At 49.5% G+C, this 18,122-nt stretch overlaps 1 protein-coding gene across 1 annotated transcript in view; it reads right to left on the bottom strand.

Moving 5' to 3' along the window:
* Positions 1 to 18,122, bottom strand: part of RYR1 (ryanodine receptor 1) — a 161,792-nt gene that overhangs the window by 112,513 nt on the left and 31,157 nt on the right. Inside the window, exons 5-20 of the mRNA XM_063140526.1 lie at positions 17,169 to 17,247; positions 16,706 to 16,818; positions 15,426 to 15,519; positions 14,673 to 14,769; positions 13,465 to 13,539; positions 12,475 to 12,631; positions 11,553 to 11,717; positions 11,028 to 11,149; positions 10,144 to 10,330; positions 8,735 to 8,870; positions 7,935 to 8,030; positions 6,688 to 6,806; positions 5,805 to 5,938; positions 3,734 to 3,975; positions 1,986 to 2,178; positions 16 to 232 (exon numbers count right to left, since the gene is read on the bottom strand). Coding sequence (XP_062996596.1) covers positions 16 to 232; positions 1,986 to 2,178; positions 3,734 to 3,975; positions 5,805 to 5,938; positions 6,688 to 6,806; positions 7,935 to 8,030; positions 8,735 to 8,870; positions 10,144 to 10,330; positions 11,028 to 11,149; positions 11,553 to 11,717; positions 12,475 to 12,631; positions 13,465 to 13,539; positions 14,673 to 14,769; positions 15,426 to 15,519; positions 16,706 to 16,818; positions 17,169 to 17,247 — 2,226 coding nt within the window. The remainder of the gene's footprint in view (positions 1 to 15; positions 233 to 1,985; positions 2,179 to 3,733; positions 3,976 to 5,804; positions 5,939 to 6,687; positions 6,807 to 7,934; positions 8,031 to 8,734; positions 8,871 to 10,143; positions 10,331 to 11,027; positions 11,150 to 11,552; positions 11,718 to 12,474; positions 12,632 to 13,464; positions 13,540 to 14,672; positions 14,770 to 15,425; positions 15,520 to 16,705; positions 16,819 to 17,168; positions 17,248 to 18,122) is intronic.

Raw genomic sequence — 18,122 nt, 5'->3', positions numbered from 1 at the left:
ACTGAGCCACTTTACCTGGATGGTGTCCACCGGGTAGGGGGTGAAGGAGGTGTGGGACAGAGACTGCGTAGGGCCTAGAAGGTTCCGGAACTCATTGAAGTCATGCTTATACTCCTTGATGGGCTCCACACGCATCTTCTCGCGGGGAAGGAGGGCCTCATAGCAGGGAGCGTAGCCTGGTGGGGGCAGGAACTTGAAGTCCCCGTGACGCCCTCCCAGAAGGAATCGCACCCTGACAGGGAGGTGAAAGAAAGAACGTCAGACGCTGGACCTGATGGGAGAAGGAGCTACGTTCTTAAACTGTAAGCGATTTTTGAGGTCTTTGGGTTGAAAAGCTGGCTAGAAATATTGGTATAAATAAATCAGTCATTCTCATGTTTGCAGGCCGATGTGATAACCAGAACTTCTCCCTGCTCTCTTTCCCTATTCTCTCCAGCTTTGATTGGCTTCCAGTTCCCCTTTTGATTGGCCGTGAGCTCTTTTATAAAGCCTTCCTGGTTCATACTGGCCCCATACAGGCTTCTTCTGCAGAAGTGGCTTCTAGGACTATTAATCTTCCTCTTCTACTGTAAGCTGCAAGCAGAATTGAAATCAACTTTCCACACCATTGGGGATATTGTGCTTTTTCTGTTTGTACATCCTGCTACGTCCTGTTCACACTAGTGGGTGTGACAGAGCTGGCTGTAGGTGGAGAAGGTCCGATCCATCTCAGTGGCCATTAAAAAGAAATCGTCTGAGCAATCTTTAAAGAAGTAACAATCAATTATTTATTTAGCATTAAGGAGCGTGATAAAGACACTGTAAATAAAAACACTGTAAATAAAAACAAACAAATAAGAAACTGGCAGAGAATATCCATAACAACCTATTGTGCTTCAGTTAGAGGGATTAAGCAGAAAAGAGGAACAGCTGAGCCTGGGAGTGTTTGGGCAGTGGCCCATCACAGGAACAGGCAGAGGCTAGTTCAGGCCTCTGCGGCTGACCTCAATCATTAATCACCAACATCCCTATAAGAAGAGAGCCAGAAGCACTGAGCAGAGCTGGGAGCACTTGTCGTTCTTGGTGCTTCATCTTTGTTGTTTGCATACCAGCTCCTTCATCAGGGGTCTGGAAACAAAGCCCTATGAGGAGAGACTGAAAGAACTGGGCATGTTTAGCCTGGAGAAGAGGAGATTGAGGGGAGACATGATAGCACTCTTCAAATACTTGAAAGGTTGTCACACAGAGGAGGGCCAGGATCTCTTCTCGATCCTCCCAGAGTGCAGGACACGGAATAACGGGCTCAAGTTACAAGAAGCCAGATTCCGGCTGGACATCAGGAAAAACTTCCTGACTGTTAGAGCAGTACGACAATGGAATCAGTTGCCTGGTGAAGTTGTGGCCTCTCCCACACTAGAGGCATTCAAGAGGCAGCTGGACAGTCATCTGTAAGGGATGCTTTAGGGTGGATTCCTGCATTGAGCAGGGGGTTGGACTCCATGGCCTTAGAGGCCCCTTCCAACTCTACTATTCTATGATTCTATGATCTTGCATGAACCTAACCTGACCTTGGACCGGACTCTTGACTACTCTTTGGCGCATTCCTGAATCCAATATTGTTTGACCTGGCTTCTGGTGGATATTGACGTTTATTGACGTTTCCAGCTTGCTTATCTCGCTAATGCCGGTGATTTACGACACAACCCAGGGTTGTTGTTGCATGAGAGCTGGCCCATCATGTGGATGTCCCATAAAAAAAGGGGAGTAAAGAAGGCACCGTGATTCCACCCTAAACATTTAGAAGAATATAATAATAAAAAGAACAAAAACCAATAGTAGAAGTAATCTGCTATCACGACGAACATTAATTCTACCCCTAATGCCATAATCCTAGGCAAGTTTACTCAGAGGTAAGCCCTACTGGTTTCAGTGGGACTGGGTCCCTCATAAGCATGCACAGGACAGCAGCCCAAGTCTCCTTTTCGCACCCCCAGGGTCAAGCTTACTTGATGCCAGCCGAGAAGCTGACCACGGGGAAAAAGAGCCCATCCAGGTTGAAGTTCTCGAACATCCCCTGGACGGGGAAGCCGTTGATGCGGAAGGAGATACTGGGCACGCTCAGGTCCAGGCAGCAGCTCACCACGTCATCTGCCCCCAGAGTGTGCTGCCCCGGGGACGCCACAGCCCGAGCCACGCGGCCTGTGCCGGGGAGAGGAGAGAGGCAAGGGGTTAAAAGGAGCTCGTAAATCTGCCTATTTCAGGAATCCAACCAAGGATTGTGACTGAGGCGCGGGACCTGGGTATTATTCTTGACCAGTCCCTAACTATGTCATCACAGGTGGGGGCCGTGGTTCGGAGTTGCTTTTATCAACTCCATGTGCTCCACCAAGTTCGCCCCTTTCTGTCAGAGGCTGATCTTACCACCGCAGTCCAGGCCTTGGTTCTTTCCAGACTAGACTATTGCAACCTGTTGTATGCAGGGCTTCCCTTGAAGCAAATCCAATGCCTACAGGCTGTACAAAATGCAGCAGCCAGGTTGGTCAAGGGGCTCCCAAAGTGGTCTTCTATCACTTAGGTGCTTCAAGAGCTCCATTGGCTGCCGGTGGCTGCTAGGGTGCGCTACAAGGTCTTGTTGACCGTGTATAAAGCCCTGCATTGCTTGGGCCCTGGATACCTGAGCGCTCGCCTTTCTCCTTTGTCTCGCCATTGGCAGACTCGCTCTCAGGAGCAGGGCGCCCTGATGGTCCCCCGCTACAAATTGGAATGTGTGGGGGCCAGGGCTTTTTCAGTGGCTGACCCCCGGTTATGGAATAATGTGCCACTGGAGATTCGACAGGCTCCCGCTCTCAATTGCTTCAAATGCCTTTGTAAGGTGTTTTTACTTTCACAAGAGTTTGGGGAGGGGGTGGTTTAAATTGGGGTTGAGGGCTTTTAACGGTTTGAGGGTGAGGGTTTTTAATGGAATTGTCTTAATGTGGGTTGAGGGTTTTAATGGAATTGTTTTATATGTTATTGTAAAGCGCCTCGATGCCAGAAATGGTGAGGTGGCACTATAAAAATGCTTTCCCCCGCTTTTTTTTTAAAAGGGGGCACAATGGGCCTTCAGAAAAAAGGCCTTAACAGCCATGCGAGCCCTCCCTGATGCGATCCCAGATCGCTGGAGGGTAAAATAGCAAAAAATACCAACAATAAAAACGTAAGACTTAACAAAAACGGAAAACAAACTAAAAGAACTAAAAAGAGCTAAAAGCCTCAGCACTCTAAAGCTTTCTCCTCATGAGAAAGAGAGGAGTTCCCAACGAGGCATCCTTTCAGCAGGGCGGTCGAAAGAGGACTGAGGAGAAGGCGGGAACCCAGAGTCGGTGGACGGTGGGGGAGGGGTTCCCGCCAAAACTGTTTGCCTCAGCGGTAGAAGTTTCCGAAATGAGCTCCGCGCAGGCGCAGAGCCCATATGTGTGGTGCGCAGAGACCACGAAGAAGAACTGTATTTTTAGTCTTCAAAATAGTTCTTCAACGTACTCAACGCGTTTCGGACATTGTCCTTCATCAGGAGCCGAAGAAGGAAACGGAGGAGGAGGGGGGGGAAAACACTCGACAAGTGAAATAGTCAAAACAATGATGAAGTATAAAAGAAACTCTTAGCCAAGTATCTGTTGCTTCTCGAAAAAGGAGGAGATTTTGTAGGCCAAAACACCTGGATGGGGAAAGCTGGACCATGCCCGCCTGGGTGAAGCACCCCATTTTGGCTCCCTACCTGACCACAAGTGCAGTCCATCGAAACCGAAGGAGTAGAGGTCGTCCCCGACTCCGTTGCCTCCCCAGCCTTCTCCGCCCCCAGGGTAGGGGCTGTAGCCCTCCGCCATGGCCCAGCCCACCCGCAGATGGGTGGCCTGTGCTGTCATGAACGGCTCCACGTAATCCACGATCATCTCATAGTACCACTTCTTGTACTGGGTGGAGCCTTCGTGCGTGCCCAGGAAGATGTTGGGCCGCATGCTGGGGAGAGGGAAGAAGGAGGGTCAGAAAGATGGAGAGGGGTTAAAAAAAAAGAAGGGGGAAACAGGGAAGAGAAGTCCCACAACATGAGTGAGCCTCCTGTGTTTGGGATCAGGGCCAGATCTACACGTCGTTGCGAAGGCGCCTTTTTTAAAGACGTACCTAAAAGAAGCGCCCCTTTCTTTACTGTGTGTACTGTGAGCGAGGCAGCGCCGCCTGCGGAAGAATCTCTACCCCATTCAAAGGCGCTGCTCGGGCCGCTTCCCCCTCATGTGTTCTTCCATTCGAATAATCCCCCCTCCCACCCGGCAGCTCTTCCGGCGCGTCCCGCCGGCGGCGGCTCCTTCTGCAAAACACTTTTCTCCCTCGGTGTGTTAGTATTTGCGTTTGCGTGCGCGCGGCGGACGAGTTCAGCTCCTGCCTCTCGCTCTCCCCCGTGGTGTCATCTCCCCGGGACTCTCTTCGGTGTGTGCTCGCACACGCAAACGCAAATACAAACACACCGAGGGAGAAAAGTGTTTTGCAGAAGGAGCCGCCGCCGCCACTGCCGGGACGCGCCGGAAGAGCTGCCGGGTGGGAGGGGGGATTATTCAAATGGAAGAACACGCGAGGGGGAAGCGGCCCGAGCAGCACCTTTGACTGGGGTAGAGATTCTTCCGCAGGCGGTGCTGCCTAGCTCACAGTACACACAGTAAAGAAAGAGGCGCTTCTTTTAGGTACGTCTTTAAAAAAGGCGCCTTCGCAACGACGTGTAGCTCTAGCCCTGGTGGACGGGCATCACCTCTGCTCTATACATTCTAGATATATTCTAACCAGGCCTGCATGTACTCCACACCAAACAAACAAAAATAAATAAATCCTGTAATCTAGATACCCCATCAAGAAAAGCTGGATTGTGCTATAGCTATGCAAGGGGCAAATTGGCCCAAATTTCTTGTTTTGTATCATTTATTTATTTATTACATTTTTATACCGCCCAATAGCCGAAGCTCTCTGGGCGGTTCACATAAATTAAAACCATGAAGAGCATAATAAAACAACCAAACAATCTAAAAACACAAATGCAAAATACAATATAAAAAAGCACAACCAGGTTAAACCACACAGCAGAAATTGATATAGGTTAAAATACGGAATTGAAACAGCAAAATTTATATTTAAGTTAAATTAGGGGTTAAAATACTGAGAGAATAAAAAGGTCTTCAGCTGGCGATGGAAGAAGTACAGTGTAGGCGCCAGGTGGACCTCTCTGGGGAGCTCGTTCCACAGCCGAGGTGCCACAGCAGAGAAGGCCCTCCTCCTAGTAGACACCTGCCTCACTTCCTTTGGCAGGGGCTCACAGAGAAGGACCCCTGTGGATGACCCTAAGGTCCGGGCAGGTACATATGGGAGGAGGCGTTCCTTCAAATAACCTGGCCCCAAGCCGTTTAGGGTTTTGAATATTAGTACCAGCACTTTGAATCGGGCCCAGACCTGGAGTGGCAGCCAATGAAGTTGTAAAAGGGCTGGCGTGATGTGGTCTGCGCCCTGAAATGTTTGCTGCTGTGCCCTGACCTACTGCTCACTTGGAAGGGCAATAGCCCTGAAGCTCCACCAGCCCCACCACTGGAAAATCTTATTCCGCCATCCCTCTGGCTTCTGTGATTTCAGCAGGCATTGTCCGGACACCCATGAGGGCTAGAAACATGATATATATTTTGAAAATGAAAGCTGAGGTGCTTTGGGAAGCCTAATGAGGCTCCCAAATCTCTGTTCTGTGCTCTTTCTCCACACCAGAAGTACAGCCTACACACTGCCACAGCAGGCACCAAAAACAACGAAATACCAACCTGGTGACGTAGTTGATGAGTTTGGTCTGCAAGAGCAGGTCCCTTCCCGGGAGCAGGTTTTCAGTGATGAGGTTTTGGTTGGAGCGGACGGCCACGCCGTTGCAGACACACAGAGAGCAGAGGACGTCCAGGACCTGCCAAGATGGGAAGGAAAGGGGCACCGTAATTAAAAACCAAGAATGGCACATTTAGAGCAGGGGGTGGGGTGGGATGACGGAACTGCCTGAGCAGACAACTGGATAAACTTTTTCAAAGCTGCAGAAGAAAAGAACATTGTAAAGTAGTATCAACATGCTACTCACATTGCTGCTCACACCATTTGCACCACCCAGATTTAAGCTGCAGGTACACCAGGGAGAGGGGGAAGTATCTTTGAACCTATAAATGGTCCTCGCCCTCCCCAATCTGGAGTCATTCTCCCTCCCGCCCCTGTATTTCCACCCCTGGATGCACAGGATCTGACTGCCTGGCAAGGGCTCCAGTGGTGTGCACATCCAGCTAAGATTTCCTGCTTTGACTTCAAAACAAAAAGGGCAGGTTGCTAGCCCTCATTAATTCTCTCAGTCCTTATCTCAAAGATTATAAATGCACTGTAAGTTTGGATTTTGGAAGGGAACTAAATGATGAAATTATAGGGAGAAGAATTTCATCGACACGATGTACTAGGAAATGAGGCTTTAGGTCCGGTTCTGCACCCCTGATTTAGGTATAACCTGGAGCAGAGCATGTGAACCCTTTCATCATCCAAAGAATACTAAATTCAGTGTCTGGCTCAGAAGGGCGTTGGATGCAGAGAAAGGAGGGTGTGGCAGCCCTTCCTCCCTGCAGCCCCTATACGTCTGCTAGGAGAAGAGCCACCAGCGCATGGCGTCGCTCGATGTACCTTGTGGTTGCGCCCATGTTTGTCCAGAAGAGAGATGACAGATTTGATGTGGTTCTCCTGGATGATATTCAGCACTTCAGGACTTTCAATGAGCACGCAGTATAAAACCTCCAAGATGCCTGGTGAACAAGACCAGGATATGAGAGAGAGAGAGAGAGAGATCACATGGCTGCAAGTTAATCTCACTGGGTTCAAGGGGATTATGGAGGGGAGATATGGCTGGGTGATGATGGCAGATGGGATCCCCGTCAATCCTGTCCACCCCATTGGCTTTCCATTAATCATAGTTGGGACCATTTGCTGCCTTGATCTCAGGCATCCAGCAACCCTTGCCAAAGGAAACAGGAAGAAACTGCCTGACTGGTCTTCAAACTACTTGGAGTTCTGTGGTTATCAAAGTGACTTAAACACAGCATTGCTGAATCCATCTATCGCTGGCCCTTGGTTTTCTCCTTGCCCTGCTTCTTCCACGACCTGTTTTGTGAGCCTCTTTGTCTGGCTGAATCTCCACCCACCCACCCAGACCCCCGTCCTGTCTATCTACGTGTCCCCCTTGCTGCCTGCTGTCATTTGCTCTAGCCTGGATCCTGCCAAAGGGTGTGGGTCAAAACAAACCTTTTGAAAACAGGGTGGCGTAGTGGCTAGTGTGTCGGACTGGGAGCCGGGAGATCCGGGTTCTAGTCCCCACTCGGCCATGGAAACCCACTGGGTGACTTTGGGCCAGTCACAGACTCCCAGCCCAACCCACCTCACAGGGTTGTTGTTGTAGTGAGGATAACATGGAGGAGGATGAGGATTAGGTATGCCGCCTTATTAAAAGGATGTTTTAATCATGTGCACTATGTTTTTAATTCAGTTTTATGTATTTTATACTTCTTGTTCCCCGCCTCAATCGAGATGGAGAGGCGGGTAAGAAATAATTGATGATGATGACGACGATGATATAAATGCAATAATAAATAAATAAATAAAAAACATAGGGAGGTTCCCTCTACTACATCACACCATGGCACTGGCAAAGGCTCTAGAGATTTTTCCATGATCTTTTTAACTGGTGCTGCTGAGGACTGAACTTGAGGACCGCTTGCAATGTCCGTGCTGTACCACCACACCATGATGCGCCTCCCCCTTCTCCAGGAAAAGGCCACCCAGCAATAGGGGTTGGAGGATGGCTTTCAGAGGACTGTAAGGTTCTCCCGGGTTCTCCCGCCAGCCCACCGCCAGGCCCAGTCGCCCCGCCTGCTCACCGGAGGAGGCCTCCAAGCGATCCAGCTTGCTGACCAGCCAGTCCAAGTTGTTGGAGAAAAGGGCACAGTTGGAGCGGTTCCCACGGATCAGCGAGGCTGCGCGGCAGGACGCAAACGGGAGAGGAGGCCGGTAGTTAGCACCTAGCTAGTCACTGGCACAGAACTGCTTTGATTTGTGCGGCATTCACCCAGCCCCACCAAGGTGCCACAGGCATGCTGGTGAAATGAGCAAGGGTGTCACTGTTAGCGCTGGGTGAGATCAACGGGGCTACTAATGGAGGATCGCTTGTCTGCCACAGAGCCTGAATTCCATTTCAGAGAACCCCTCCCGGAGGGTGGGGCGTATTTCAGGGGTGGGGAGGGCCAAAGGCGAAATGTGCAGACCCCAAATGCCAACATAGTTTAGCTGAATCTTAGTGCCAGTAACTAAAGCCTCAGAAGGGAGATACTTTAACCTTTTAAAACGAAGACAAAATTGTACAAAAGCCATGAAACCACCGATCCATCAGTGGTCAAAGGAAAAGGGGTGGAACTAGGGGGGGAAAGGTGGGTCCATTTGGGCACCCCTACCCCAAGGGCTAGAGTGGGACCCCCCAGAGGGCTGGATTCGGCCTGTAGGCCTGCGGTTCTGCATCCCTGGGTTACACTGTCTTTACAAAGTCTTCCTTCGACCGCCCCAGCACCCTCTCCACCTCCCTCCCCACCAGCCATGTGAGAGATTCCCACACGGCCAGGAGCATTTCGCGGATTCCGTCATGTCCGAGGCGGGCTTTCGTCACCGTGACGCTCGGCCCTCCTACCGAGCAGTTCGTAGAGCAGGTTGACAATCTCCTTCCAGGATTCTGCCGCGTCCTCACCGGCATACTCCGCAAAGTGTGCGGCGGTGCTGTACACGTTGAGACGGTCAATGCAGTTCAGGACGAGCGTGATCATACCCTGCAAAGCAGCAGAGAGGCGCTCAGGGCTGGCAGCTCCTCCAAACCCACCCCAGGAAGCCTGGCACTTGAAACGAAACGAGACGCGCGGAGACAGAGCGCTTCCGGGCAACTAGGCCGTACCCTGCCTGTGCCACGATTCCAGTGGCCGCCGCAAAATCCTACCAGGCTGAAATCCTCCCTTAACAGCGATCTGCCTGTTGTGTTGACAGGCACTTTTAGTTTGTTTATTTATTTATTGTAAAAATAAATAAATGTATACCTCCCCTTCCGCTCAAAAGAAACAAGATCAACTTACAACCCAAAGTCACATCAGAACAACAATATAGAATTACATATAATTAAAGAGTGAAGAAAAGATCAGACTGTAATAGCTAACCCCCCACCCCACCCCAAAATAATCAAACTAAAGGAACACTAGATCAAAAGGGGAGAATAACACCCCTCCCCTCCCCCCCCAAAAAAACCCTAGAGGAGAAACTAAACTAAGCAATCCTTAGTTAGCATTCAGGAGAAAGTTTTACAGCCATAGCTTTAAAACATGGCCGCTTCATAACAATAAGCATGGTATCGTTCATGAGGCAAAGCCATTTTTGTTTCGAAGCAGGGGCTATGCGTTACGGACTACATGCCTACACAACACCTACAGTGTGAATACAGTTGCATGAGGGACTCTCTGGGGCTCGACTGGGGAACCCGTGACCGTAAGGCTGGAGCCTTCCCTAGCGAGCTACCAGGGACGGGGGCAGTCCAGGCTCAAAGCACCCTCTGGGCACAGAAGGCGCAGGGATGGCTAGCATCCATTCTCGTGATTAGCAGGCAGGCTGACTCCAGCCTCCAGCTCGGTAAGTTGTGTGAACCGCCCAGAGAGCTTCGGCTATTGGGCGGTACAAAAATACAATAAATAAATAAATAAATAAATAAATAAATAAATAAATAAATAAATAATAAATTTGAACCCCAGGTTTGGTTCTGGTTCAAGTCCAGCACTTGACAAAGCAGCTGTCTGCAGGGACCAGGTGCTGGAGAACCCCCGTCCAAGAGCTGCTTCCAGGTGCAATTAGCCAGTTCGCTCCTCTCAAATGTCTACAACTGGGGAACTGACAGCCACCAGGAGTAGCAAGAGCACTGGGACGGCCCTGGTGCTCAGGGGAGGGGGTACTGGCCCACCCAGCCCAGGTGATCCAGTCGTGGACTTTTGCCGAGTTTGGCCCCCACTTTCTGCAATGCAGCGACCCCGGCACCCCTCCGTGGCTCCAGTGCCAGCTGCTCACCTCCTCCTGGAAGAGGTTTTGCCTGTTTTTGAGGGAACGGAGCTTGGTCTGCTTCTCCTCGTGCTGCAGCTCTTCCTCGGGGTGCTGGAAGTAGCTGATCAGGTCCTGCAAGCTGAGAATCATCCCACCGATGGGAAGAGTCGCCGGGCTGCTTGATTTGACCTTCCCGCTCAGGGTGTCCAGGCCCCTGGAAGGTGGAGAAAGAACAGTAAGAGCTGAGCTGTAGAGATAGGGAAGGAGCCCACATCGAAGTGACTACAAATCAATACATGAACATACGCCCTGTTCCCAAGCTCTGACTCTCATCCCTGCCAGCAGCACATCATAGGAACACAGGAGGCCACTGGTCTAACTATTGCATACCCTAGAAATAGCTCTCTGGGGTCTCCGGCAGGGGTCTTCGCACCATCTGTTGCATTCAACTGGAGTTGCTCTGAACTGGAGTTGGGACTTTCCACGGGCAAAGGATGTGCTCTGCCAATGAGCTACAGCCCCGTTCCTTGCTGCCTTCCCTGCTTCTTCTTTCCCCCTTTAGCTTTGATACCTCCCATTCCAAACTCTGCTCCGTAGTTCACCTGACTTGGATCCCTCTTTTTACTCAACTTCCAAGCCCAAGCTTCTCGACTGGGTTGGCACCAAAACTCCTCCTGCCGCTCGGCCCTCTGTTTCTCTTCTAGCCAAACTGACCTCTCCCTTCCCTCAAATGAGCTGCACTGTTTGTCAGCAAGACGACAAATTGCTCTTCTCTCGTATAGCTATCAGAATGTCTGTGGACATTCCGTGACTGCGCAAACAAATCAGAAGGGGGAAGTCACAGACAAATGACAGGGGACAGCCAGAACAGAATTACAAGCGGCTAATTTATTGTTTTGCTCAACGCCTACTTGATGAACTGGTTGTAAAGCCCAGAAGTGCTGTAGATCATTCGGGCAGCTTGCGACTGCTCGCGCTGGCAGCGGGTTAGCGAGAGGGCATCATCCATGTGTCCTTCCTGATGCAAGATGGTCTGTGGGGTGAGCAGGTAGAGAGAGAGAGATGTTAAGACAGGCTCAAAGTGCCAGACCCCAAGGGGTGTCTCGAACCAGGGACTCGTGACAGCAGGGCCCGGGCACTTTACTTCCTGCGTCACCGTGGCAACTTACCAGCAAAGGGAAGTGCTAGACTGCTCTCTGCTGTGCAACAGTGCTACTGCTGCAGATGGCCAGAGGGCAGTACTGCAGCTAACCACTCAAAAGGGATCAGCTGATACAAGGGGCCAATGAGATGCAGCCTGCTGACTCGGGATGGACTTCTCATCTGGAGCAACATGGCACTCAGGTCCTGACTGCGCTGCTCAGGGATTACCCATCCCCGGTGGGCTTGCTTGGCTCAAGGCCACCAGCCCAGCCCACCGGGCAGGCAAGACTCACCCTTCTCTTGAGCACTCCCAGGCGCAGCGCCTTGGCATCAGCTGCCGCATATGTCACCCAGAGACCGCTGTCCACATGCTGCACAAAGCACATGGATTCGCCGTACTTGATCTCGGCGGCCCCCATCCCCTCCACGTCTCGCTTTGGGGCCACATCCACTTTTTCCTAAAAGGGCAGGAGACAGAGCAGGGTACGCAGTGCATAAAGAGAAGCCGGAAAGCGTTTGGGCATCACAAGCTGGTGCAGAGGCGAAGCTGAAGCCGGAAAGAAGCTGCAGTCGCAAGGTGGAAGAGAGGTGAATTCCCCTTTACGAGCTCCATCTCTCTAAGTACTGAAGACTAGAAATGGAGGAAAGATTATTCAAGGAGTACCTGAAATCTGCAGAGAGAAACAAATCCCTCTACAGAATGTGGCGAAACCTGAACACCAATACAAAGCAACAAAGCAACCCCTCACCTCACTTTATACGGGCACGTTTGAAAGGCACACGGCCTTCCTAAAGAGTGACAGTGCCGCCACTTCTGTGGGGGTGGGGGGCGCTTTGTACCCTCACTGACATGCAGCCATCTCTGGGGAGGGGCAACCACTTACAGAGAGACATCGGGCTTCTCCACATTTAGCAAAAATCCCGCAGCCTTACCAGGGCTTTGACTTCTGGAGACTTCACAGGTTTAATGATTGGCACCATACCCTGCTTGTTTTTGCCTGTTCCTTCCCGTATGTTTCAATTTTACCACCAGCAGATGGCGCTGCTTTATAGCGTGATTTCCATTTATTACAACATATTTGGGGCTTTATAAAATGATGGATTGCTGCTTGACACTACTGCGAGGGAGGCACTGGAGCCCGACGACGTCGTGAAAAGGACCCGCAAACTTCCGTGAGTGAGCAATCACTCATGTGGAGAAGGTCTTCCTCTCACCTTAGAGATCCGGAAGCAAAAGGCAGTGGCTTTGGTGTTGGCTTTCTCAGCATCCACTACCACAAGCCCCTTCTCCTCGGTTAATGCCAAGTAGCGGCCTGTGGTGACATGACGGACGCGGAAGGGCTGGCCCCACTTCATGTGGCTGCCACTCCAGCTGTTGGGACAAAACACAGTCCATTGTTCCAAGAAATACGGTACCTTCCCAGCCAAGCTTAATCCCTTCGGGGTGCTAGAGACAGACCACTTTGGCAAATGCAATATAGAAAACAAAATTATAAATAAGGTACTTATTGCTACGAGGACAGAGAAAACTCAACACAGCAGTCCTGAACTTCTAAGAGGGAGCCCCAAATGGTAGTGGGTACAGGTGGGAGGTGCAGGTAAGGAGTTCTCTAGGTAGGCCCTGCCGGGGTGCCCAAGACCTGGCAATTTTTATTTATTTATTTATTATTGCATTTATATCCCACCGTTTTTCCTCTGAGGAACCCAAGGGGGCATACATAATTCTCCTCCTCTCCATTTTATCCTTACAACAACAACCCTGTGAGGTAGGTTGGGCTGAGAGTCTGCGACTGTTCCAAAGTCACCCAGTGGGTTTCCATGGCTGTGTGGGGACTAGAACCCGGATCTCCTGCCTCCCAGGCCAACACTTTAGCCATGACACCACACTGGCTCTCTAGAGCTCAAGTTTATAAGTGATTGCTGGGCCAAAAAGATCACAAAGCAACGTATATTTTAAACAAAAACGTTCTAATGGGCGACACTTCTTTTTTTTTCTTGGGGCACGAGGCCCACCCACCATCCCTGTTCAAACCCTGAGAAACACAAATTCCTGAGTATCGGGACGGTTGATTGCCCCAAAAGCCAATGAGCTGGCCGTGCCCCCTTGAACACGCCCCAGAATCCTTTGCAAGGGTGTCCAGGGCAGACAAGCGGATGCGAGAAATGTTCCGTAAAGGCAGAAAGAGTAAAAAAGCAATGCCCTACCTGATGCGTAAGGGCTCCAGACGCCAAAGCGAGCGAGCCTGGGAACAGACTGCTCCGCCTTCGTAGTTCACCAGCCTGCAGAGGAGCGGATTAGGGATTGGGGGAGGGGAGGAGAGAGAGGTTATTCGGGTGGCTGCTCCTCAAGCAGGGTTCAAAACCAGACAATGCTGGACGTGGCAACACTACACCTGACTTACTACTGCCTTGCTTGTGCCCACCTGTGCTGTTCTTGCAATTTTGGGAGTGTTTTGCTTTCAGGGGAGTTTTATGTAACATTCAACCCCACAGCCGGGCCCTACGTATATTTTACATAGGATGGGACGGGCACCCTCCTCTTCTCCACGCAGTAAATTATTTATTTATTTATTAATTACATTTCTATACCGCCCAATATCCGGAGCTCTCTGGGTGGTTCACAATAATCAAAACCATTCAAAGTATAAAACAACAGTATAAAGCCATAATATAAAATACAATATAAAAGCTCAACCAGATAAAAACAGCAGCAATAAAGAGGAAGCAGTAGCATTTCTGTATCAGTGGGTGTACAAATTTATGCCTGGTGTGGAGAATGTGGACAAGGAGACCTTTTTCTCCCTCTCTCAAAATACTAGAACCCAAGGGGGTCGTCCCATGAAGATGATTGGTGGGAGATTCAGGACAGATGAAAGGAAGGACTCCTTCACACAGCGCAGAGTTAAATGATGGAATTCACTACCACAAGATGGAGTGACGGCCACCAATTTGGATGGCTTTAAACTCCTGGAGGAGAAGGCTATCCATGGCTACTAGCCCTGATGGTTGTGTGCTACTTCCAGTATTCGAGGCAGTAAGCCTGTGTGCACCAGTTGCTGGGGAACATGGGCGGGAGGGTGTTACTGCACCATGCCCTGCTTTGTTGATCCCTGGCCGACAGCTGGTTGGCCACTGTGTGCTGGACTAGATGGACCCTTGGTCTGATCCAGCCTCAGGGCACTTCTTACGTTTGAGGGAGCTACGAGGGGAGGGGTGGAGAAGAAGGAGAAGCTTCGACCTATGTGGAGACACCTTTCTTCCTTCAAATCCTTCCTGAGCTGCATTCGTGCCTATTCTCCCATTCCCTGCTCCCTCTTTCTCAGACTGCGTCCTCCTCAGGGATCTCTCTCTCTCTCTCTCTCTCTCAAGTGCCATGCACAGCACACACCAACTGTCCCAGGTACGATACCCACTTGCGCTGCTCTTCATTCTGGTCCGTGGTGGAGATGGTGAGGCACTCATCCATGTGGCCATGGAAGAGGCGCATAACGTGGCCACCGGTGACACATCCTGAGCGGGCGGGAAAGAGAAGGAGGGGTAAGCGAGTGAAAACCTAGGATACTGGCGGGCAAATGCTGAGCACGTGAATCATTTCACGGGCCCTTCTCTCAGCAAGCCCTGAACAGCAGATTGGTATGATCATCGCCATGCTGCAGGTTTGGGGCGGGGTGGGGCAGGGAAGAGGATCAAGGCCATGTTGTGAGTTCAAGGCTGAGGTGGGATTTGAACTCATGGCCTCCCAACTCATAGCTGACTCTCCTGGCCGTTGCATTTACACTAGGGTTACAGAACCTCAGGCTGGGGGCCAAATCCGGCCCTCAGAGATGCACCAGGCACCCTCCTCTAAAGGCACCCTCCTTTACATATCCAATTAAAGAACTGTTAAAGATTGAGTTCATTTATTCCTCACGGCACAATTAGCAGTTCTCCCATGGCACGCTGCTGCACCGCACCAAACAATTTGGGAATGCCTTTGCCCTACAAGTCCAGGGTGGGATGAGGGGAGGGAATTTGATCCGCGTTGGTGTATTGCATTTATAGGCCAGCTTTGCGTCCGCCATGAACCACCTCCCATCCAGCCCAGTGATCAGGCGCAGACTTGCTTAGCTTCAGCGAGGTGGGCTGCATCACGGGCCCTCAGACCTTTGCCTTAACAAGTTACTCACCTTCCTCACAGCCTGAGCAGATGGGGTTCATGTTCCAAAGCGTTTGCATGAAGGAGGCGTCTGCCTGAAGTTCTCCGCTGGCCGTAGACAGGTGCTAGAAAACAGAAAAGGACGTTGTTGAGGAATTTAGGTCAAAATGATGAGGGGAAAAACACTACGTGAAACCAAGGGATAGCCCCTAGTGTTAAAAAGTAGAAAAGTTTTAATCTCTTTGTACAGATGTCTCAAACGTTTAAAAATGTATTGTGGTTACAAGACTTTTTGAATAAAAGCTCGACGTTTTGGATCTGCCGATCCTTCTTCAGGAGCTGATATAGCAGAATAACATGAACTACCGAAAACGTAGTTTTGGAAACGTTTGCTGCAGATACAACAGGCAAAAGGAACGCAAGGAAGTCTTTTGATTGCTTCATTAGGATTTTTTGGTAGTTCGTGTTATTCTGCTATATCAGCTCCTGAAGAAGGATCGGCAGATCCGAAACGTCGAGCTTTTTGATTTAAACCCTGCCTTTCCACCAAAACGATGGTGCTCAAAAGGGCTAAAGATAATAAATCCAAGATTAAAATAAACTTGAAGCAAATATAAAAATGTAACTTATAGCTGTAGTGAGGACTCCCACAAAGTTTAGTGACAGTCTCTTTCAGACTGGACAGCTGAAAGAAATCCAGGCCAGCAGGTCATTAGACGTTGTCTTTCAAATACATATGTGTGTGTATATATACATATATATGAAAGGCAACACCTAATGACCTGCCAGAGGCAGGCTAAAACTTTTCTGTTCTAGCAGGCCTTTGGCAAATAGCCTGGGCCTCTGTTTATGCACTGGGCTTTTTAAAATTGTTACTTGTATTTTAAATCTTTTAATATAGAACTATATTTAATTATATTTTTAACTTTTGTATATTTCTATTTATATGTTTTGATTGTATATGTTTTAATTTTGTAAAGCCGCCTTGAGGCCCAGTATTGGGAAACAGGTGTGATATAAATTATTATTATTATTATTATTATTATTATTATTATTATTATTATTATTATTATCATTGTATTTTGTATTTGTGTTTTGAGATTGTTGGTTGTTTTTTATGCTCTTCATGATTTTAATTTTTGTGAACCGCCCAGAGAGCTTCGGCTATTGGGTGGTATAAAAATGTAATAAATAAATAATAATAAAAACAAATAGATTAAAACACAATTTAAAACCACACACAGCAATAGGGGAAATAAAAACAGCACTCAGTCCAATAGAATCCACCCGGCCCCGCGCACGCCCACTCACCAGGTACCGCTCAGAGGAGACGCTGACAAGGATGAGGTCATCACCAACGCGCACCTTCTCCCCTTCTGATCGCTGCTTGGAGGCAGGGTGGATGGTCCACCAACAGGCTTCTCCTGGTGGTGGGAGAGAAGGACCGTGGGTGGCTCTGAGCCCCTCTAGGAAAGGACGTGGCAAGACAAGCAAACAAAGGAGCTCTGTGCCCCATGTGCGAGGAGCCAGGACAAACTGCGACACGCACCCACACGTTCTCAAGACCGTGGAAAAAGCACGCTTAAAGGGTAGGGCAAGCTCCCTGGGAAAGGGAGGGAATCATCCCTCCCTGCTCCCGGGATCCCCTGTGCGTCATGTGGACTCCGCCCCGTCTAGCTATGACCTCCGAATGAGATAGGGAGGTTCTTCTCCTCCATCCCCAAACCAAACACACCCACTCACTCTCTCTGCCCTTGAGTACATAGCCACGTACCTGTTGCATCCTCCTGAAGGCCCACGTCAAAGGCAAGTTTATCCGTCAGGGAGCGGGATGTGGTGAGGCAGCTTAAATACTAACAGTTGGGAAGGAAAGAAGGCGAAGACACGTTCTTGGAAATTCTTGACCTCCTACTACCGTGAAGTCTACTCTTTAAATCGCAGTTGAAAAACGCGACTTCATAACTGCGTGTAGGTAATCATGACGACAATCCAATTGTTAGCCACACAGATATCCAGAATGTGTATACAAAATTTACCTATGCGTGGAGTTATTATGCAGAACGATCTATATGTGGGTAAACTGTTAATTCCATCACAGGAACGGCTTCTGTTTAGGAATCATGAAACATGCAAAGAGGTACTTGGGGCTTCCAGATTACATACAGTGGGGTTCATTGACACCAAACCCTTTTCAAACAACAGCTTTTTATTACTGCCATGTTAGCTTTGGAGCAAAGTACCCCAAAGAGACAGAAGGTTTGAATAGATGTTTTTTATTACATGCAATTTTATTGGCCTGGTTTGCACATAGTGCTAAGCCATGGTGTGGTTTGTTGAAAACTGCCTTGTTCTCCTGTCTGAAAGTATCCCTGCAACCAAACTGTGGCTTGTTAACCAGCTATAAACTACAAATAGAAGCCATGTTTTGTTGTTGTTTTAAGAAGTCTGGCTTATTTAAACCATGGCTTGTCATGATGTCTGAACCCAGAACTGTGTCTTATCCCTGTCTTTTTTGCACTGCCCTGAAACAGGTGCCCAGCAATGGCAGCCGCAGAATGGACCCAGTCTGAAGACTGGCAAAAGGGGTCGGAGAGAAACAAGCCAGAAATAGGGGGAACAAGCTGCAGTTTGTTTGCTCATCTGCAAGACAATTCATGGCTAAAGCAATAAACTATGATTAACATAAACCATGATTTAGTGTTATGTGCAAATGCAGCCATTGTGTAAA

The sequence above is a fragment of the Elgaria multicarinata genome, chromosome 13 (assembly GCF_023053635.1).
Source record: "Elgaria multicarinata webbii isolate HBS135686 ecotype San Diego chromosome 13, rElgMul1.1.pri, whole genome shotgun sequence".
Taxonomy (NCBI): domain Eukaryota; kingdom Metazoa; phylum Chordata; class Lepidosauria; order Squamata; family Anguidae; genus Elgaria; species Elgaria multicarinata.
This window is presented reverse-complemented; position numbering and strand designations above follow the sequence as displayed.